The sequence below is a fragment of the Zingiber officinale genome, chromosome 1A (genome assembly GCF_018446385.1).
Source record: "Zingiber officinale cultivar Zhangliang chromosome 1A, Zo_v1.1, whole genome shotgun sequence".
NCBI classification, from domain to species: domain Eukaryota; kingdom Viridiplantae; phylum Streptophyta; class Magnoliopsida; order Zingiberales; family Zingiberaceae; genus Zingiber; species Zingiber officinale.
This window is the reverse complement of record NC_055987.1, coordinates 8,326,531-8,349,458: the sequence shown is the minus strand read 5'-3', so window position 1 is coordinate 8,349,458 and position 22,928 is coordinate 8,326,531. Positions and strand designations below refer to the sequence as shown.

The 22,928-nt window shown below is 37.1% G+C and overlaps 1 protein-coding gene across 2 annotated transcripts; it reads right to left on the bottom strand.

Annotated features, from left to right (window-relative positions):
* Positions 1 to 20,618: 20,618 nt before the first annotated feature.
* Positions 20,619 to 22,928, bottom strand: LOC122017131 (L-type lectin-domain containing receptor kinase IX.1-like). Of its 2 annotated transcripts, XM_042574661.1 has the most exons (2): positions 22,771 to 22,928; positions 20,619 to 22,639 (listed from the first exon to the last, which is right to left on the bottom strand). In XM_042574661.1, the coding sequence occupies exon 2, from the start codon at positions 22,519 to 22,521 to the stop codon at positions 20,740 to 20,742; it is 1,782 nt and encodes a 593-aa protein (XP_042430595.1). In that variant the 5' UTR covers positions 22,522 to 22,639; positions 22,771 to 22,928; the 3' UTR covers positions 20,619 to 20,739. The 2 variants fall into 2 exon arrangements, with proteins under 2 accessions (XP_042430595.1, XP_042430586.1); XM_042574652.1 differs by lacking the exon at positions 22,771 to 22,928 and having other exon boundaries at positions 20,619 to 22,764.

Sequence of the window (22,928 nt, the reverse complement as noted above, 5' to 3'; positions counted from 1 at the left end):
ATCAGCAAAACAATACAAACTCATAGAAATTTGTTTCATGAAATTCTGATATCTCTAACTCCATATTTAAGGATTTGGATATACATTATGAGTTGAGCAAAACTCTAAGCGGTTGTTCGTGAAACCTAGAGATACATTATGCGTTGAACAAAAATTGGAATGCCTAAATATGGAGGTAGAGATATCAGAATTTTATGAAACAAGTTCCTATAGGTTCCTGTTCTCCTGATCATAAAAATGACCTTATCCATAATTTTGACATAATAAACTGATTATGGTAATTTTGTATGTGTATATGATCTAATTTGTGTTAAAAAATTACCATACTCAATTTATTGGGTCAAAATTATAGATAAGGTCATTTCATTATCCAGAGAACAGTACGAACTCATAGAAACTTGTTTCATGAAATTCTGATATCTCTAGATCCATATTTAAGTCTTCTAATTATTTAAAAAAAAATTATTTTATTTGCATCTGTGATAAAATTTTCTAAAATAAATTCCTATAGGTTCGTACTGTTCTCTTGATCATAAAAATGACCTTATCCATAATTTTGATATAATAAATTAAGTGTGGTAATTTTTTATTTGTATATGATCTATTTTGTGTTAAAAAAATATCATACTCAATTTATTAGGTCAAAATTATAGATGAGATCATTTTCATTATTAAGAGAACAATATGAACTCATATGAACTTGTTTCATGAAATTTTGATATCTCTAGATCCATATTTAGACCTTATATTTTAAAAAAAAAAATTTTATAATCTGGGACGAATCCTAGATTCGTCCCAGAATCTGGAACGAATCCTGAATTTGTCGCAGAATTTGGGACGAATCCTGGTTTCGCACCAGAATTTGAGACAAATTTAGTGACAAAAATATATTTTGCTGGTAATTTACGACAAAAATATTTTATTACAGTTTTCGTAGCTAATATGGGTCGATTTTTGTTTTTGTCGCCAAAGTTATTGTGATTTGGTGACGAAAAATATTCGTCCCAGATTTTTGTCCCTAAATCATTGTTTTTTTTTTTTGTAGTGACAGTGATTCTCAATTTTTTTTCAATTTTTTTCCAATTTATTTTTCTTCGCACGAGAAAATGACTTGAAAGAATCGTCATGTTAATCCATTACACATATTCTTCAATCGATTAAAATCTATTTTAATCGATTAAAACTTATTTTTGTTTTATAATTAATTAATTTAATCGATTAAAATTTTAGTTTATTCAATCAATTAATTTAATCAATTAAAAAAATGACGAAACTACTTTGTCATCAAAAATATTACAGTATTTTCTCTCTAGCACGATGAATGCGCTGGCTACCAATCGTCGGCCTTTCAACACAGTAGAGGGTGTTCACCGGCCACGGACACTGGTTGCCAGCCCTTCATTGACACTTGCATCAATTCCGATGATGGAGAGAAAATGACTCGGTCGCTTTTTCCCTACACAACTATGCGGTAAATGTCACGATGAGATCTCCGAGCACTGGAGGAATTTCTCCTCTCCTAAGCAATGGCTCTGATACCATTGTTGCTCATAATAACATACTTCGTACGAAACGAAATGAACTTACAGTGCTCTGCTGGAAAAACTCAAAGAAGACACTAGATACACTCTGCTGCTGTCGCGACGACGATCACCACAAAGGAGAAGCAATTGTCCCAGAGAAGTGTTGGTTGCTACTCCGAATATCATACTAGTTCCCTTGTACAAAAATTTTGTACAAGTCCTGAACCATTCCTAACAACCTTTTTGTGTTCTTTAGAAATTAAATTTGGAATAACAAACACAACTTAACATTATTGATTCCAAATTTAATTTATCTGTTCTTAGATGTTTAGACTTGGATCGCAAACGATGCTTAACATTATTAATCCAAATCCACCTATGTTACAAATTTGATTAAATACTTATTTCAGAGATCGGCTTCCAGGTTAAACATAGCGAGACACTAGGCCTTCTTAGTTATGGGAGGATCCACCACTTCCTAGACAAAGTCTTTCAACGAAATTCAATATTTAATCTCCTTATAGTAACCCTAGGTTTAACCAATAAGAACAATCGAATCACAAGATCGACAAAACAAAAGAAACATAAATTCGAATCATAATCCGAAACCTAGAAACGTTAGCCTCTTGTGTTTGGTATTTCAAGATCTAAATAAAAAGATGAACTAGTTATAATGCGGAAACTAGGGGTGTAATCGAGCCGAACCGAGCCGAACTCTTGGATGTTTGAGTTTGACTCATTTATAATCGAGTTGGGCTCGAGCTTTATTTAACGAATATATTCATGGTTCGCGAGGTTATTTGAGCTTTTATTGAGCTTAAACGAGCTTAATAAATATAAATTATAAATTTAAATATTCATTAAAAACTAAATTATATATTTTAAAAAATTATAATATTCTTGTTAAAATTTATAATTTTATTCTAATAAATAAATTTAATATATTTGTCTATGTTTTTCATAATTAGAGTATAAAATCTATAAATTCAATATCAAAACTATTATTTTTTTATTTAAAAGTTGATTTATGAGCTTAACGAACATGTTCACAAGCTAACGAGCCGAATATTGTGAAGCTTGAGCTTGGTTTGTTTATCTTAATGAGCCTCATTAAACGTGCTCAACCGAGCTTTTATCGAATCGAGCTTCGAATAGCTCACGAGCGGCTTGGCTCATTTACACCCCTAGCAGAAACTAATAACTAGTTATACCTTTTGTAGCTTATAGTACTCACGATCTTCTATCGTATTTCTCTTCTTATCTCGGATGTCGTGTGGACGACGATCTACCGACACGAGAATCCACCCAAGCTTCCTTCTTCTCTAAGCAAATTTCGGCCACCACCAATCTTCAAGAGATGAAGAACTTTCGGCCACCAACCAAGCTCCAAGGGATGCTAAGAAACAAAGTCTCCTATCTCTCCTTCTTCTTCTAACAAGATCCGGCCACCACCAAGCTCCTTGAGATGAAGATGCCGCCAGCCACACAAGGAAAAAGAATAGGAGAGGAAGAGGAAGAGAGGACCGACCACCACCAAGGAAAAGAGGAATAATAGAAGATATATTCTTGTGAGGTGAAGCACCTCTACCCTCTCTTTTATATTCCTTGGTCTTTGCAAATAAGGAAAGTTTTAATTAAAATTTCCTTAATTTCCTTGCCAATGAAAGGAAAATTTAATTAAAATTTTCTTTTCTTGTTTCTATTGGCCGGCCACCTCAAATCCTCCAAATAAGGAAAATTTTAAATACAAAATTAAAACTTCCTAATTTATTTTCAAAAAATTTTTAAAAATAAAATTTTTCTTTAAAAATTCCCTTGGTTATAAAAGGAAACTTTTATAAATTGAAATCTCTTTATTAAAACATGTGCATGATTAATAAGGAAAATTTTCTCCAAAATTAAAATCTTCTTTTCAATCTATAAATAAGGAAAGATATCAAACATTTCTCTTAATCTTTTGTAGAAACTATAAAAGGAAATATTTAATTTTAAAACTCTCTTTTAAATCATGGCTTCCACATAAGGAAAGATTTTAAAAAATAAAATCCTTTTAATTTTATTGTGGTCGGCCACCTAAGCTTGGGTTCAAGCTAGGTCTGCCACACTTCAACCCATCCAAGCCTTATCTTGGTCGGCCCTTGCTTGGGCTCCAAGCTTGGCTTGGCCGACCACCTTGGGATGGGTAAGAAGGTGGGTTTGGGTGGGTATAAAACTTTATAACTAAGAGGCTACGACAGAGACCGAGAGGAGGAATTGGCTTTGGTCTCCCGATGAACTTGAGCTTCCCGTGTTCGCCCCGAACACCCAACTCGAGTTCATCAATAATAACTCATACCACTAAAGAGTTATTATTGAATTACCGCGCTAATCTCATATTATTATATAAGCTCCTTCTTATCATGAGTGTGTTAATCTCTCTGTATTTAAGATATAGAATGTCCACTAATTAAATGAGTTACTGACAACTCACTTAATTAATATCTAGCTCTAAGAGTAGTACCACTCAACCTTATCATCATGTCGGACTAAGTCTACCTGCAGGGTTTACATGACAATCCTTATGAGCTCCTCTTGGGGACATCATCAACCTAGATACCTAGGACACAGTTTCCTTCTATAATCAACAACACACACTATAAATAATATTATTTCCCAACTTATCTGGCATATTGATTTATCGAACTAAATCACACCCTTTGATAAATTAAAAAAATAAATACTAAATATATGCGCTTGTTATTATATTAGGATTAAGAGCACACACTTCCATAATAACAAAAGTTTTGTTCTTTTATGCAGCCAGTATAAAAAGAAACTACCTTAAATGGTCCTGCTCAATACACTCAGAGTGTACTAGTGTAATTTTATAGTCAAGATAAACTAATACCAAATTACACTACGACTATTCCAATAGTTTGTTCCTATCCATCTTAGTCGTGAGCTACTGTTTATAATTTATAAAGAATTGATAACATGATCTTCTGTGTGTGGCACCACACACCATATTATCTACAATATAAATTAATTGAACAACTACACTTAGCATATAAATGTAGACATTTGACCAATGTGATTCTTTATTTCAAAATAAATATTTACAAAAAGCTAGGCTTTTAGTATACACTCTAACAAGAAGATCACCATGTAGTAACCTTCATCTCTTTCCATGAACTAAAACCCACTCGCCAAACATTCTTCTCTTTGATCACCTTCGATCTCACGCCTTGTCGAATTGCTCTTGGACGCATAGTTATATAGGAAGAAAGCATCGATTTGTAATCAATGCTTTGATGGCCTTCATTGCAATAAACGTTGAGGGATTAAATGGAGGGAGGTGAACAAATCACCCCTTCACTTCCTAAACGCCGGCAACGTCTAACAATATGTACCCTGGGAGGTCTATAGTCATCGTTCGAGGAATCTTTCATTACCCGTGTGCACCCTTTGTGTAATTGACGCTGTTAATGAGGTAGTTGAAAGAATATGTTGTTATAATGTGTCGGCTAATAGAAAATGTATGAGTCACCTTCGAGGAAGGTTTTATTGAATACTCATATAATAACAGAAGAATATTTACTGACAAATGGTTGTTATTCTCTGACAAGTTTTTGCAATTCTCTGATAATGTGATCCCCTGTCCCCTGAGTATATCCCAGCCAGTCATTTAGCCGACCAGATGCATATTATAGTGGCAAATTGATATATATGGATGAACCACTGAGCTCTAAAAGGATGTTTGACCCCTTAGGACTACCCTAATATATGTCGTGCAATACTAGAGATCTGATTATGAAGCAAAGGAGAACCAAGTCCCCTAGATTTGGGCGGTTCTATGATGACTAACCATTTTCATGGATACATGTGGTAAAAATGTAATAAGCAAAAGAGAAAAAAGAAATAATTGCTTTATCATTAATATTATCTAACAAACTTATTTATACAGATAGTTAAATAATATATGTAAAAGTATTATGATATATATGGTTACATATTGTGATACCTATAGAAATAATAAATATAAAAAAATGATAAATACGGTTGCGATTGCAATCCAAACATAGTAAGCTATCAATAATTGAAATCAATTTCTAATTTTATTCAGAACATGATAACTCTTCTGATTATTATTCTGGACACGTTGAGTTTGGTTGTCAATTTAAGAAATTGTTGTCGGGATAACGACTTGGTGAAGATGTCAACAACTTGATCCTCTGTAGAGATGTATGAGACTGACAGTTGTTTATCTGTTACATGTTCCCTTACAAAGTCAAAATCTATCTCCACATGTTTAGTACGAGCATGAAAAATTGGATTTACAGTAATATATGTTCCTTCAATATTATCACACTATATCTTAGGTATAACATCAGTAAAAAGATATAATTCTGAGACAAGGGATTGAAGTCAAATGATTTCAGACGTTACATTAACAATAGCTTTATATTCAGCTTCAGTATTGATCGAAATATAGTAGGTTGCTTCTTAAAATGTCATGAGATAAGATTTCGTTCAAGAAATATTGTATATCCTCTAGTAGAATGTCTGTCTTCAAGAGAGCCAGCCCAATCTGTGTCACAAAATGCATTCAACTCCCGTGAGGAACATCGATATAAAAAGAGACCGCAAAGGATCCTCTTAACTCTTTCACAATGTTGTTCAGTGAGAGAGTGCATATATTGACAGGCATGATTGACAGTAAAAGATATATTTGGACGTGTGATAGTGACATATTATAAGAATCCAACAATACTCCAATATATTTGAGGATCGGCCAAAGCAGGAGATGATGAGGGTGAAGAAAAGTTGCCTACAACAATCGCTGTAAAGATAGGACATGCACCATCCATCTTGGCCTATTGAAGAATTCCAGTAATGTATTTGCTTTGTGAAAGGAGATAACCATCAGGATTTAAGAAAAATTCAATACCAAGAAAGAAATGGGCTATATACCAAGATCTCTAATAGGAAATTTATGATTAAGAAGATGAAGTAGAGAAGTGATGCTTTCTTGATCATCACCGGTTAGAAAAATATTATCCACATAAATAAGGAAAAAAAACATAGAGTTGGCATTCTACTTATAAAATAAAGAGAAGTCAGTTTTTGAGCCAGAGAACCTTAAGTGTGAAGCCAAGTAAAGAGACGATGAAACCATCCACAAGGGGCTTATAGAAGACCATATAATGATTTCTTCAACTGGCAACCATGTTTTGAACGTTGCAGATGAATAAACCTAGGCGGCTGCTCCATATACACGGTTTACTCAAGATCACCATGAAGAAGGGCATTAGAAATATCTAATTGGAGTATTGGCTAGTTAAAGATAACAACTATATATAGTAATAATATGATGGTTGTAATATTAATATCTAGACTGAATGTATCATTAAAGTTAATTCTTGACTGTTGTTTGAAACCTTTTGCCACAAAACCAACTTTATATCGTTTAAGAGGAGGAAATTACGTTTTTAGTCCTATAACTTACATTTTTTTCAATTTTAGTCCTATTATGTGTCAATTTATATTTTTAATCCTGTAACTTGTAATATTTTCCAATTTCAATCCTTTTTCTTCTAAAATTGAAATTTTTCAATAGAAAATGATGAGTTGTAAATTGAATTTGGGGATTTTGATTTTTTATGACCCATGTGCTTTTTATATTTCAACCACAAATTAGATATTTTTCGTTGAAAAATTTTAATTTTCGAGGAAAAATGACTGAAATTGGAAAATATTACAAGTTACAGGACTAAGAACGTAAATTAACTCATAACAGGACTTAAATTGAAAAAGATGTAAGTTACAGGACTGAAAATGTAATTTTCTCCGTTTAAGAGAGTCATCAGCATGATACTTGAGATGGAAGACCCATTTGGAACCCACAATATTCACAGAGGTAGTACGAGGAACTAAGAACCAAGTCCCATTACGAAAGAGAGCATCAAATTATATAGTCATCGCAGCACACCAATTTGGATCCTTAATAGCCTGTGTAAAGCATGTTGGTTCAATGGATTTTGAGGAGATCACTAGAGCTTGTGGAAGGGTATATCGAGTGGCTTCTGGTGGACATCGTGTTATCCTTGCCGTCATTAACTTGTTCCTAAATAATGGGGAGCTAAGCCCCGAGAGGCCCAATCAGTACTTTCAACTGATCGTCTTGACGTTTGGAGACTTGTCCCTATAGTGATAACATGAGCTCTGGAAATCCGGTGGGGTTCCTTCAGAGAGTTGCCTTTCATATTTATTATGCGGAGATAAAGATACTGAGCCCTGATCAGCATCACAACTTACCGTATATGGGAAGGAGGACGAGTGCATGAACAGTGAGGGTCCATATGTTTGACTAGTCGTATATTAAGTTGTACTTTGAGAGTGAAAGGTTGGATCACTTAGACTCGAACGAATATGTTATCGGACAACCTTGTGGCAAATCGATCCTTTATTAAACCTGATCGCTAAGTATCCTGTAGAAGAGCGACACATTAGGTCCCTCAGGCTCAGTTGGCTCTAGGATCGGTCGTCCTTGTACTAGGGTTCTTAACACTGAGCAAGGAGCCAGGCTCTGTTGAGAGTAGCCCTTTGACTGTCACCTCCTCATGACTGACTATCATATCATATTAACTTTCACCTCCACGTAATCCCAGGATCCGTATAAATATATATACACGATCGACCTCCAGAATATTTATCTATTAAAATTCAAATTATGGCCGATGGTAAAATTTTGTGAGAGTCAATGAGGCTAACTAAGATTCTCATGTTTTTTTTCATTTTTATTAAAATTCAAATTCTAATCTTTTATTTGTCTTTATCATTCCACCATATGGGTGGAGACATGAGACATTTGATTCTATTTCGTCTAGACATTCATATTGTTGATGCTCTCAATAATTAACTTTGTTTATTCGTTTTAGTTTTTTTTCCTTTTTAAATATATTTTACATACATTAATGCTCAAAGCCTGCTAACTTTAAAAACAGTATTACAATTACCACCATCATTTCCGCTCGAAGACAGAGAAGCCGTTGGAAATATTTTATTTTGATTATAAATCTTTAAACCGTACTAAGTAAGGCATATTTATTAAGATTTTATTTTTATATAATCTTTTACCTGAATTAACAGGTTATATAATATAAGATTTAAATATATATATAATTAATTAAAGAGCAATGATATGGTCAAGGAAAAATTTAAAGATAGATATATAAATTCACGATCCACCATTTCACTTTTTGTGGGCCCAATGAATTTATGTGTCTATCCTTTAACTTTTCATTGAGATTTTTTCTTTGAGCATATCATTTTTCTTAATTAAAATTTTATCTTATATATCATATCTTTTAATATGGTATGATTATCTCGACATGATTTACCATAATAGTAAGAATTAACTCAATGATGGTAATGAATCCCTATAAATAGTAGTCTTTAAGGTCCCTACACATACATCTCTGATGTTGTGATAAAGGTGGGCATACCAAGTGCGGGTCAAGGGCGGAGATAGCAACCAACATGGAGGTCAAAGTCAAGGTGGTCAACACCAGAGAACTAACTGACTCACCAAAGGTGGACCGAGTGGAGTTCTACTGCAATTATAGATCGGGCATTAGTATCCGATCAACAAATGGTTGGTCCAAGCAGAACGCATATACAACCAAGAACACTACGGTAAGAATATCATATACTTATCATGGAGCAGAGGAACGTTAAGACGACCGGAGTGCTCGTCCGGTCAGGCGGAAACAATCTACGAACCAAAGCACTGCAGAGAAAGCAGCAGAGGTTGATCAGGCGGGGATCTCCGGCCGAGCGAATCCTCACTCGATCAAACAGTGGGACCTTTCTCATATCTCTTAATATCCCTTTGGGAGATAATGTTGTTGACAACGAGGCAGAGTCAATAGACGGATCATACGACAAAAGTTTCTACTGTCTCATCAGGGATTTGCATACCCTGTTAAGGTATGGTGTCAGAGACACTTTCTTGACAGATCTTTTCCTAGGACGGTTAGGGAAGTGTTCCTGTGTCTTGGGGTGAGTGCACATCGCCCGCTGGGGAGCCATATAAAATGGGGGTTCATGCATCGACAGATGTACGCGTTATTCACGATTCACACGTGTGCTTACTGTTGCTTCGCTTTCTTCCATTTTTTTGGTGACTGATTTGAGCGTCAAAAGGCTAACACTGGGGACCCCTTCCCTGGCCTGCCATTGATGTTTTTGTGCTGCAGAGTGGAGCGAGGTCTACACGCGGTCAACCCAGAAGTCACATCCCTGGCTAGCCTTCTTCATAATTTTCGGACAAGATCAATATCTTTCAAGAATAACAATATCGTCTATAGAAAAGGTTTGGAGTGTTTAGAAGATTCTAAAACATTGAACAACAAAAGTGTTGTTCAAGTGTACTTCAATATTAATAGATGGAAGTAACAATCGATTTATTTTTTCACTTTCAATTATTATATTTATTTTGGACTCAGCATGATTTAAAAGTTTAACAATTTATATCAAAGCAAAATTTTTACTCTGGCTTGATATAATTTTCAATCAAGCAATTTTTTTTTATTATTCAATTTTCTAACTTTCAAAATTAAAAAAAATGGAATTTAGAATTTGAAAATTTTGCATATACTTAATTTGGTAATTCGGATTAAAAATATCCTTCCAAAATTATGAATATTGGTTTTCTTAGAATAAATTTTCCTGTGGTGTATCAATGATTGTGAATTATTTCTTGATATACATATATGATTTACATGTATGAAATTTAAAATTTAGAAAAATTATACTTCCAAAATTATGAATATTAATTTTCTTGGAATAAATTACATATTATATATCAATTATTATAAAATTTTCTTGTCATACATGTGATTTGATGTTGCACTTAAAAATTTTATATGTAAATTAAGTTGAAAATTTTGACTAATGAAGATTCATTATTTGAATAATTAAGTTTAAATAAAAATTATAAGGTGACATAAGAAAACTAGCTTTGTTGATGCTCCCGTCTTGGGCTAACGCCTGAGCCACTAGTCTGCTTGGTAATGTTGTTATCTCTTAAGAGGTTGGTTTTTAAAGAGAACTTGCCCTACCAATTTTTCCCAGGAAAACTCTTGGAAAGTGTTGATTGTGTTACTCAATAATTAATATATAAATATTAAGAAAAACAGTTTAGTGAACCGTATAATTTTAAATAATTGAGATTTAGCCACAATACCCTTAATTATCTAAATTATACATTAAGTGGATTAGGATCATATAATATAATGGACATAAATTGTAATTAATTATATAAACTTTACAAATTTTATCCGTAGGGATCTTTATTATCTTTATATGATTAACTAGAATAAAATACAAATTATATTTTTTTAATGTATCCACAGGAGTTAAAGAAAATATAATTAGATAGTTTTATCATAAAATTATAGTAAAATCTAATTGAATTAAATTTTAGCCCATAGGCAAGTTTTATGTCACTAGATTTTTTTTTTTAAAACATGATTTACATTAGTAAACATGACATTTTTCTCAATTTTTTTAATAAACATGTATTTAATTTATACAGCACGATCTTCAAATTTCTCCAGTATGCATTGTGATATCCCCGAACTCAAGGGTGATAACTATAAAGTGTAGAAGGAAATGGTTCTTCTTCATTTGGGGTGGTTGGACATTAACTATGTCATAAGGAAAGACGAACCATTTGCTATTAATGAAATTAGCATTCCTGATGAGATTAACCTTTATGAAAAATGGGAGGATCTAATCGTCTTTACGTAATGTTCATAAAGACCAAAATCTCTACTGGTATTCGTGATTCGATTGAGGAGCATGGAAAAGTCAAGGACATATTTAAGGGAATTGATGAAGAATTACAACTTTTGACAAGACCCTTGTTAGCACCCTAATAATGGAATTCTCATCATTAAGGATCACCAGCGTGAAAGGTGTGCGAGAGGACATCATGGTGGCAGGGATTACGCTCGCCCCCAGCGCCTCCACCAACCAACGAGAGCACATCATGAAGATAAGGAATATAGTAGGTCGATTAAAGACACTCGAGGTGGAAATATCTGAAACTTTCCTTGTGAACTACATCTTAAGCACTCTTCCTCATCAATGTTGTCCTTTCAAAATCTCCTACAATACACATAAGGATAAGTGGTCAATCAATAAGTTAATGACCATGTGTGTACAAGATGAATGAAGGTTGTTGATGAAAATAAGTGATAATATTCTTATGATTGCACAAGGAAAGCCACAAAAATAAGCCACGGACAAGGGAAAAGGTAAAGGGAAGATTCCATCCCAACCTGACAACAAGAAAGAATCCAAGTGTTTCTTCTGTAAAAAGAATGGGAACATGAAGAAGGATTGCACCACATTTAAGATTAGTTTGAAAGAAAGGTATTTCTATCTTATTTGTTTGTTATGAATCTAATATGGTTAGTACGATTTATAACACTTGGTGGATTGAGTCTAGTTCTACAATCCACGTCATAAATACCTTGCAAGGGATGCAAAGCTTAAGGAAGCCAGTAGAAAGTGAGCATAGCATCTATTCTGGAAACAAGGTGTACTCATATGTGGAGGCAATTGAAACATGCTTTTTAATTTTGGATAGTAGTTTAGTTTAAAGTCGGAAAAAACATTTTATGTTCCTAATTCTACAAGAAATTTAATTTATATTTCAAAGCTTGTACCGTTTGGATACTCTTTTAAATTTTTAAATAACACTATGAGTTTATTTTATAAATCTAATCTGGTTGGAAAGGGTGCTTTTATTTTATATCTTTATAAAATAATAGCAATACCACTATACTTGTTTGAGCGGGTATTAAAAGATGGGTTATAAATGAGGATTCCTCTACTTTGTGGCACCAAAGATTGGGACATATCTCCATAAAGAGGATAAAATAATTAGTAAATGGGGGAGTACTTGGTATTTTAGAGTTTGCTAATTTTGAGACCTGTGTGGACTGCATTAAGGGAAAATAGGCCAACAAATCCAAAAAGATTATCAAGAGGAATACTAAAATATTAGAGATCATACATTCAGATATATGTTATTCAAACATGGATATGCATGATCTGAAATACTTCATTTCTTTTATTGATGATTGCTCATGATATATGTATAACTATCTGCTTCATAACAAGAGTGAAGTATTAAACGTCTTTAAGATATTTAAGGTGGAGATAGAAAAATAATGTGAAAAATAAATTAAGATCATGAGAATAGATAAAGTTAGAGAATACTATGGTAGATACACTGAGAGTGGACAAACACTTGATTAATTTGCAAAGTTTCTTCAAAATTTCTTGACCCAGTTCATTCCTACATTTACTCCTACATATACGCATTTCGAGATACCCATTTGAATTAAGAGTTTATAACACACAAGAAAAGAAACTTGACCCAAGGACTATTAGTGGGTATTTCATTAGATATACATAAAAATCCAAAGGATATAGATTTTATTGTTCAATTCACATCACTAGAATTGTGGAATCATGAAATGTAAAATTTCTTAAGAATGACTTGACAGTGGAAGTGATCATTCTCAAGACATAGCTTTTGAGAAATATCACATTAATGATCAACCATCTTATTCAAGTTATAAATGGGATGCCATTCACACCCCTCAAATACAAATGAGTGTTAGACAACCAATTGAGGAGATTCCACAAAATATTGATGACTATAAATGGGTATTTCATTAGATATACATAAAAATCCAAAGGATATAGATTTTATTGTCCATTTCACATCACTAGAATTGTGGAATCATGAAATATAAAATTTCTTAAGAATGACTTGATAGTGGCAGTGATCATTGTTAGGATCCTTCGTACGGAGGCTAGAGAGGAGGGTTGTGAATAGCCGCCCCCAAATCGTCATTTCTTTTTACAAAACGTGTTAGCGCAGCTGAAAATAAACACAGAAACGAAAGGGAAAGAAGGCAAACCTCAAACAAACCGATGTAACGAGGTTCGGAGATAAACTCCTACTCCTCGGCGTGTCCGTAAGGTGGACGAAGCCTATCAATCCGTCGGTGGATGAGTCCCCGGAGAACCGGCTAATAGATGCTCCTTGTGGGTGGAGAAACCTCGCCACAATACTTGTAACAACAAGAAAGGAGTACAAGGAAAGCAAGAAGCAAATACAAACAACAATATGAATGCAACACTCGCTTGCCTTCTCTGTCGACCGGAGGCGATGAAGCAGCAACTTCACAACCCAACTGCAGCAGATCGACGACTGGAAGCTCACGCGAAGCTTCGGAAGCGAGCTCAACAAAGCTCAGAACCTCAGAGCACAGGAGCAGAAGCTTCAATCCAAGGAAGAAGAAGAAGCAGCCAATGTAGAAGCTCTCAGCCTCCTTTTATACCTGCGGAGAAAGAAGCACAGAAGAAATCTAGCCGTTGCGTCGCAACGGCTAGTGCACGATCGCGGTACTGGTCGACTTCTGATCGGTCCGGGACCGATCAGGTCTTGATCGGTCCCAAGACCGATCAGCCCTCTTGCGCCTCGCTCTGTTAGCACGCCCGATCGGTCACCGGACCGATCGGTATCCCTCTGTTCAGCATGCTCGATCGGTCACCGGACCGATCGAGAATAAGCGCTGGATCGATCACGGATCGATCCAGATGGTTTTCGCCAAACTAAGTCCAAACCAACATCCGGTCAATCTTGACTGTTGGTACATTTCTAGCATCCGGTCACTCCCTTGACCGCTAGGACTCCCGCTAAGTGTCGGTCAATCCCTTTGACCCACTTAGACTTTTCTCTCCGTACCAAGTATCCGGTCAATCCATGACCTACTTGGACTTCCCATCACCGGATGTTCGATCACCCTTGATCCATCTGGATTTTCCTTCCGGCTTCACTCACGGGACTTTCACCTAGCTTCACTCACTAGGGTTTCACCGCTTCACTCACGAGATTTCAGCTGGCTTCACTCACCAGGACTTTCAATGCCTGGCTTCACTCACGGGACTTTCACCTAACTTTCAACTGTTAAGCTTCACTCACCAAGACTTTCCCTTCATCTTCACTCACTGGGACTTTTCCACATCCGGTCCAGAGACTGAGCCCTCTCTGACCACAGTCCGGAGAACGAGCTACCGAGCCCTCTCCGACTTCCCATGTGCCAAGCTTCCATACTTGGACTTTTCCCGTGCCAAGCTCCCTGCTTGGACTTTTCCCATGCCAAGCTCCCTGCTTGGACTTTTCCCGTGCCAAGCTCCCTGCTTGGACTTTTCCGAGTCAGGTCAACTCACCTCGGGTCAACCAGGTCAACCTTGACCACAGGTTGCACCCACAATCTCTCAAGCTTGTATCCTTGTCAAACATCAAGATACAACCATTGTCAAACATAACTCGTCAAACATCAAAACACAACTCGAGTCCAGTCAACTCAAGTCTAGTCAACCAGGTCAACCTTGACCTAAGGTTGCACCAACAATCATTCTTAAGACAACTTTTGAGAAAGATCACATTAATGATCAACCACCTTATTCAAGTTATAAATGGTATATCATTCACACCCCTCAAGCACAAATGAGTGTTAGACAACCAATTGATGAGATTCCATAAAATATTAATGAAAAATTAGTCGATCAAATTGTTAATGAGGAACTACAAGGAATTGTTTGACCGATTGAACAACAAGTTCCTCAAGAGAATAACTTAAGAAGATCTACTAGAATAAGGAAATTAGAAACACCTAGTGACTATGTTGCGTATCTACAAGAATTGAATTTTAATGTTGGAATCGAAAATAACCCTAAAACATTTTCACAAACCATAAGTTGTAGTGAATCAAAATTTTGGTATGATGCTATGAAAGAAGAATTCAATTTTATGACATTGAATGGAGTTTGGGATCTTGCCGAGTTGCTTGATAATGCAAAAATCATAGGATGTAAATTGGTCTTCAAAACAAAGGACTCATTAGGCAACATTGAGAGATATAAAGTAAGACTCGTTGCTAAAGGATTCACTCAAAGAGAAAGAATCGACTACAAAAGACATTTTCTCCTATCTCTAAGAAAGATTTGTTTCGTATTATTATAACATTGATTGCATATTTTGACTTAGAATTACAATAAATGGATGTAAAAATTATATTTCTTAATGAAAATCTAGAAGAAGAGGTTTATATGAAACAATTAGAAGGTTTTTTCTAGTAATGGTGAGCACTTGGTATGCAAGTTCAAGAAATCCATATATGGATTGAAACAAGCATCTTGTCAATGATATTTAAAATTTCATGATGTCATCTCTTCATTTGGTCTCTTGGAGAATGTCATGGATCAATGTATATACTAGAAGGTCAATGGGAGCAAGATTTGTTTCGTTATTCTCTATGTGGATAAAATTTTGCTTGCAACCAATGATTTGGTTTTACTATATGAGATAAAACAATTTCTCTCTAAAAACTTTGATATACAAGATATGAGTGATGCATATTATGTCATTGGTATTAAGATACACAAAGACAAATTTCAAGGAATCTTAGGACTATCTCAAGAAACCTATATCAACAAAGTTTTAGAGAGATTTTGGATGGAAATTGTTCACCAAATATAGCTTCCATTGTGAAAGGTGATAAATTCAATATGCATCAATGTCCGAAAAATGAGTTTGAAAGAAAACAAATAAAAAACACTACATATACTTCTGCTGTCAGAAGCTTGATGTATGCTTAGATTTGCACTAGACCTGACATTGCATTTGTTATTGCTATATTGGGAAGATATCAAAGTAATCCGATTATAGACCACTTAAAAGATGCAAAGAAGGTGATGAGATACCTTCAAGAGAGTAAAGACTACATGCTTGTATTTAAATGAGCTGAGAATTTAGAAGTGATTGGCTACTCTGATTCAGACTACGCCGACTGCATTGATTAACAAAATCAACTTTTGGATATATTTTTATGCTAGCCAGTGGAGTTGTCTTGGAGAAGTGCAAAGCAGACATTGACTGCTACTTCCACTATGAAGGCTGAGTTTTCGTTTCTTGTTTTGAGGTGACCTCACATGGTGTTTGGATGAAGAGTTTCATTTCAGGGCTTAGAATTGTGGATTCTATATCTAAGCATTAAGAATATTTTGTGATAATTTAGTTGTTGTCTTTATGGTTAAGAAGAATAAAAGTGAGATAAGACAGTGGTTATTGAACACATTAAAGAAGCATATCAATATTAAATATCTAGCCATTAAAGAACGTGTTCAAGATAAGACAGTGGTTATTGAACACATTAGTACTAAATTCATGATTGTTGATCCTTTGACTAAGATATGACACTATTGAAATTTAGGGATCAAGTAGAGAGGATGAGACTTGATTCCCGTATGTAATTTTTGTTGTTAGAGCATTTTGGTTATCAATAAAACTCAATTATAATATTTTTTTCATATTTGTCTACACAATAATTAATTTGATAAATATCACTAAAGTTGGATCTTGAATAAATATAAGGTTTATTCATTAAGATATATTGGTTGAGAAGCATAAAGTAATGTAATACATGGAAGATAATGTAGAAACAGTGTATTCAATGTACTAGATGACATGGTGATCTACAAAAATAAAATACAAAAATAAATATCATATTCAGATCATTTAATTAAGCATTTAATAAATGATTCTCCCATTGAATTGTAAATCTTGATATGAGCAAGTCATAGATGTGGTTTTACCTACACTACTAGCTCCATATCCAATAACAAAGACATTTATGTGGGACAAGACTCATATTATATCTCATCCTAAGTTAGCTTTGACTAATCACCCAAGACTAAGTACAACTTAGGTAGACAATGTTTACCAATTACATCCTATATAACTCTTGACTCATTGGATGAAAAAGACTATTTGTTTGTTTGTCCATCTTATGAAATTCATATTATAACTCATCTTGAGTTAGCTTTGGCTAATCGCCCAAGACTAGTATAATTTGAATTACATCGTATGAGAAATGTTTCTAAGTTCTCAATCCAATTGAGGTAACTTAGTTAAGTCACATCCAAAGTTCAATAGTCAGATATTACAATTGTCCTATCTCACTCTATTAAGATAAAACGAGTCACTTTGCTTTGGCAAACCTGACTACATATGATCGAGGTAGTAGTGAATACCAAACTTTGATAGACATATGAAAAGGACCTAATTATGATAGCTACACATGCATCATATACATTCATGGCATATCATGGTATACATCAACATATACAGTAATTAAATATGACATGGTTATAGCCCCATCAACTGCGATCTTCTCAAGCCAATGAGAAGATCAAAAGGTTAACATAGGTTAAAGCATCTTCTCTAAGTACTTCCTTGGTGATCATGTGTTGTTGTCCTTCTCCCTTTTTCATCATTGTCCAGTAGACTGGTTCTTTATCTAATTTGTACATTACAAAATCTAAATAACCTCAAGTTACATTCGAGGGTAGTCTAAATTTACAATAAGAATGAAAAAGGAGAGGCACAACACGCAGACCGTATTATGAATTACAACACACATATCCAATCACATTGAGGTTAAAGGCCATAACCATGCACCATATCATATAACATTCACAATATTTTTATGATATAAAATCTACTATGATTTCAACAAAAACTTATGAGCTGCAACACCACAATGATCCCGCTATCCACAAAACCTTTGACCAAAACCTTGCTATTCAAAATAGTGTTTTAGTTGAGACCTTGTTGTTCACAACAATTTTTAGGTTGAGACCTTTGGCCGAAATCTAACTCATAATCATGCAAATCATAGTAAATCTCTCATACAATTTCTATATCTCATATAAAAATCTAACTATAACTTTAGTATATGCCTTCGCAAGAGCCTCTGATTCCACCGTTAGGATCTAGAGCGTTAAACACGCAGAAAGCGCTACAGAAAAGCTAACTAGATCCTTCCAAAAGATACATGCGAAGGAGATAAATCACATATACTAAGTTAAATTAGGAGTTATACTTTTGTTGTGTGCCCTTCACTCTCCCGACAACAACTTTTCTTTGGATGCAGATCTCAACGTAATCAAGTGTTCTCGCCTCTATGGTATCCACACGAACACGTTCCGTCCGTCGGACGAACACGACTTCATAGAAGAACCACCTTCTTGTGCTAACAAGTAAAGAGTAGTTCGGCCATGAGGAAGGATCGGCCAAGAGGAATAAGAGGAGGAAGAAGGAGAAGGAGAAGACAAAATGAACATCCACCTATTCGATGGTCGAAAATCACCTTTTGTACTCTCATAGAATACCAAAAGTCCCTTTTTAGCTTTTAATCTTCTTTCATGAATTAACTCTTAGTCATCTTTCATAAAGAGGTTTTTCATCTTCCATGAAGAGCCTTTTAGTCTTCTTCTTTTATATGATCAAATCATGTAAAAGTCCTTTCCTCTTCCTTGGTGAATTCAAGTTCACCCAATGAGTGCAACTCAATAAGTTTAATTCTGATTAAACTTAATCTAATGATCCATCATATGAACCCATGATTTTTTTTCTTTTTGTCTTCCTCTTAATGGATTGGATTATTATATTAGATTAACTATTAACTCAATAACTCAATAAGCCTAATCATCTCATAATTGACTTTTAGGGCTAATACTAACACCCACAAAATCTTAGAAAATGCGAGAAGAGGAAAAAGATGTGAGAGTCGAGAGCGGCTCGTGTTGCTAAAAGAATGCAGCAGTTGATGATGTGTTTCTTGCTTGCTGGAGAATAGAAAGGGGAAGAAAAGAGAGTTTTTGTGCTTAACAAGAGAAGAGTAAAAAATTACAGTTTACTGTCGTTGGAGAAAAGAAGGAAAAGAAGAAAATGGGGAAAAGGAGAAAGGAAAAATAAAAGAAAAGAAGGAAAAGAAGAAAATGGGGGAAAGGAGAAAGAAAAAAATAAAAGAGAAGGATGGAAGAAGATGATAGTGACGTATGACATGATGGGGGCTACATCGACAGTAGGGAGAAAAGGGAGAATAAAAAAAAAAAGAAATAAGTTTTTCAAAAATATTCTAATTCATTTTGAATTGATAGAACCCCTTTTACTTTTGAATGTGGTTCGGTAAATTTGATCAAATCAATTCCAAACCAATCCTGGAACGACGAAGGCTATTGTTGGATTTAGTTTGAATCCGATCTAATTTTAATTTAGCACTCTCAATTAGTGTTCTACAATTTAGCTATTCATTTATTATTAGATATATATTGTTTAAATTCAATATTTAACATTCTCGTGCTAATTTCTCATAAAAATAGTACTGATGAATAGCTTAGGTCGTATGGTCAATTTTAAGTTTTCAATGGCGAACGATGATGTATCGACAGACAAATTGATGGTGAAATATAATATTATGTTTTAGAAAAATGTCAACGGGGTGTTGCTCCCCTTCCTCCCCACCTGGCTATGCCCATGGCTATAAGGGCCTTTCAGTTCTTGGACTTCACTTGGGAGCATAGTGCAGGTGTTGTTTCAGATCTTCAGTTCCAGACGACAAGTTAGCATTTACAGGTTTATATTAACTACCTGATGTAGTTTTGATCTCACTTTCCTCTTGTAATAATGGATGATTACGTTCATTCTAAATGGGTCAAATTGAGAATTTTTTCCCCCCGATTGGTCTCTCTTTCCTAGATAGAAGGAACATGGCCTTGCAGCAATTTATGGAGAAAAGGAATGGTCGCTGCCCAAATTCTGGTGGTTTTGTATACACGCACGTAAACAAAGATAGGCAACGCGGACTTGTGGTGTTGCATGTGGGCCCTGATATCATTGTCGGCCAGTCCTATACGTTGTTCTGTGGGTCCATGAAGAGTTGACTCACGAGTCAAGCTTTAACGGATTGAGCTGGCTACCGTCTGCTGTTATAATTAGTCGACTAATCTTGACAGTGACAGTCACAAAGGAACATTAACGGAATAAATAGGTCAGAATTAATTAAGTAAAACCTACGTCTCTATTATTATTATTATTATGATTATCTAGTGTCAAATATTTAATCGTTCAACATACGTAAATAACAACATCAAAGTTAAAGAACAAATCTAACAACATCAAAGTTAAAGAAGGAAACAAGATCAAAAATCATGAAACAGTAGGTGATTACAGAAGAAGAAGACCAATTATATTGTTGTCCCCCTAAAACAAATGAAACGGTAGTTGATTACAGTTGAGAACTAACTACCTTCCAGTGGTGAGGCTTCCGAAGGTATTCGTCGGCGTGCTGGAAATGGAACCCTGAGGCGCCGGCACCAGCGGCTGGAAGACCGGCACCGGCATCGTCTTCGGGAGGCTCGGTATCGCCGTTGCCTCGAACCTCAGAGCTTGGATGGCCTCTCTCATGGAGGGCCTCTGCGCTTGGTCGGGGTGCGCGCACCACAGCCCCACCAGCATCAGCCGCTCGAACTGCGCCTCCTCGAACTGCTCCTCCAGCCTCCGGTCGACCGCCTCTATCAGCCGCCCCTTCCCGTTCATGTCCCACACCCACTCCAACAGCCGCACCTCCTCCTCCGCCTCCTTGTCGTGCTCCACCGCCCGCCGTCCCGTCGCGATCTCCAACGCCACCACCCCGAAGCTGTACACGTCCGACTCCTTGCTCGCCTTCCCCGTGTGGAAGCACTCCGGCGCCAGGTAGCCCAGCGTGCCGGCGACCCCCGTGGCGTGCTGTCCCAGCTGGTGGTCCACCAGCCGCGCCAGCCCGAAGTCGCCCAGCTTGGCGTTGAAGCCCGAGTCGAGCATCACGTTGCTGGGCTTGATGTCCCTGTGCACCACGCACTGCTCCCACTCCTCGTGCAGGTACAGCAGCGCCTTCGCCAGACCCACCGCCACGTTGTACCGAATCTCCCATGGCAGCGGCGGCGACGACGACGTCGGCCGACGGAACAGGTGCCGATCGAGGCTGCCGTTGGGGAGGAACTCGTACACCAGCAGGAACTCGCCGCGCTCGTGGCACCAACCTAGGAGCTGCACCAGGTTCCGGTGGCGGAGGCGGCTGATGATCTTCACCTCCGACGAGTACTCCTTCCGCCCCTGTTTCGACGTGCTCGATATCTTCTTAACCGCCACTTCGCTGCCGGACCTAACTAAGAACCCCTTGTAGACGCCGCCGAACCCTCCCTGGCCCAGCTTCCTCTTCTCCGAGAAGTTGTTCGTCGCCAACGCGAGCTCCCGGTACGAGAACCGCCGCGGCCCCGTCCCCGTGCTGAACTCGTCGTCCATCGACTCGCCCGAGCTCAAATTGCCATCTTCGCCCTTCCGCCTCCTCCGCATCAATCGACACCATAACAACGGACGGCGCGCAAAGGTCGCGCCTTTCTCCACGCTCAGTATAATCCAATACAGGATTTTGGTTCTCAACGACCCTTCTCCTCTCCAAATGTAGAGTATCAGCGCCGCCAGAAACAGAGCAAGGATCAAAGCGATGGCCGGAGCCACCATCCATAGTTTGAGGGCAGATTTCTTACTTTCCGGCTCGAGATCGGAGGTAAAATTCCAATTCGTGATCCTCTGAAGAACCGCTGCCGATCCATTGGTAGCGGAGAAGCCCACCAGGACTTGATCCGGCAAGACTTTCCTCAAATCCACCCGATAAGTAAGATTCAGCGGGCTGGAGTTGGGACTAGCCTTCAGTTCCTCGACGAGGACGACGAGGAGGTTGGAGATCGCTGTGTAGGAGATTCGGGCGGCGAGCGAGTCATTGTTAACGGCGGCGGTGCCGTTGGAGATCGAGTTCGCCCGAAAGGAATCGAACTCCACGGCTAGAAGGCGATCGGGGGACGTGGAGGTGCCATTGGACAAGTTGATCGGATTGGAAGTTCCGTGGTCGAACGAGTCGAACGGGGCCAAGAAGAAGGCGAAGCCGCCAAAGGGGGATGAGTTCGCGGCGCCGCCGCTGGGGAAGGAGACGGAGAACTCGAAGTAGGTGGAGAAGTTGGCGGTCTCGTTGGTGGCGGCGCGCCACATCGGGATGGGATGGGCGTAGTAGGTGGAAGCTGCAGGTTGGCCGTCAGTGAGCTGGAGGGAGCCGTCGGAGGCGATGGATCTGTTGCCGGAGGACTTGATGGCTGACTCTGAATCGAATCTGGGGAAAGTAAAGCCGATGCAAGATGAGGTGGGAACTCGAGCAAGGAAGAAGGAAAAGAAGGCTAAGGATGAGAGGAAGAACAAAGACATGATTTTGGGAGGAAAAGGAGGAGGATTGGATTGGCAAACCTTGAGCTTTGATGAAGGCATTTGAGTAAGCTTGTGGAATCCGTCTTTCCGTAGAGTTTCTACGTTGACTCTCTGGAGAAATTTTCTGGTTGGTTGATTGGAAAATTTCATTGCCGTGCGAGAAGTGCTCCTAATTTCATTCATTACGCTCCCGTGTC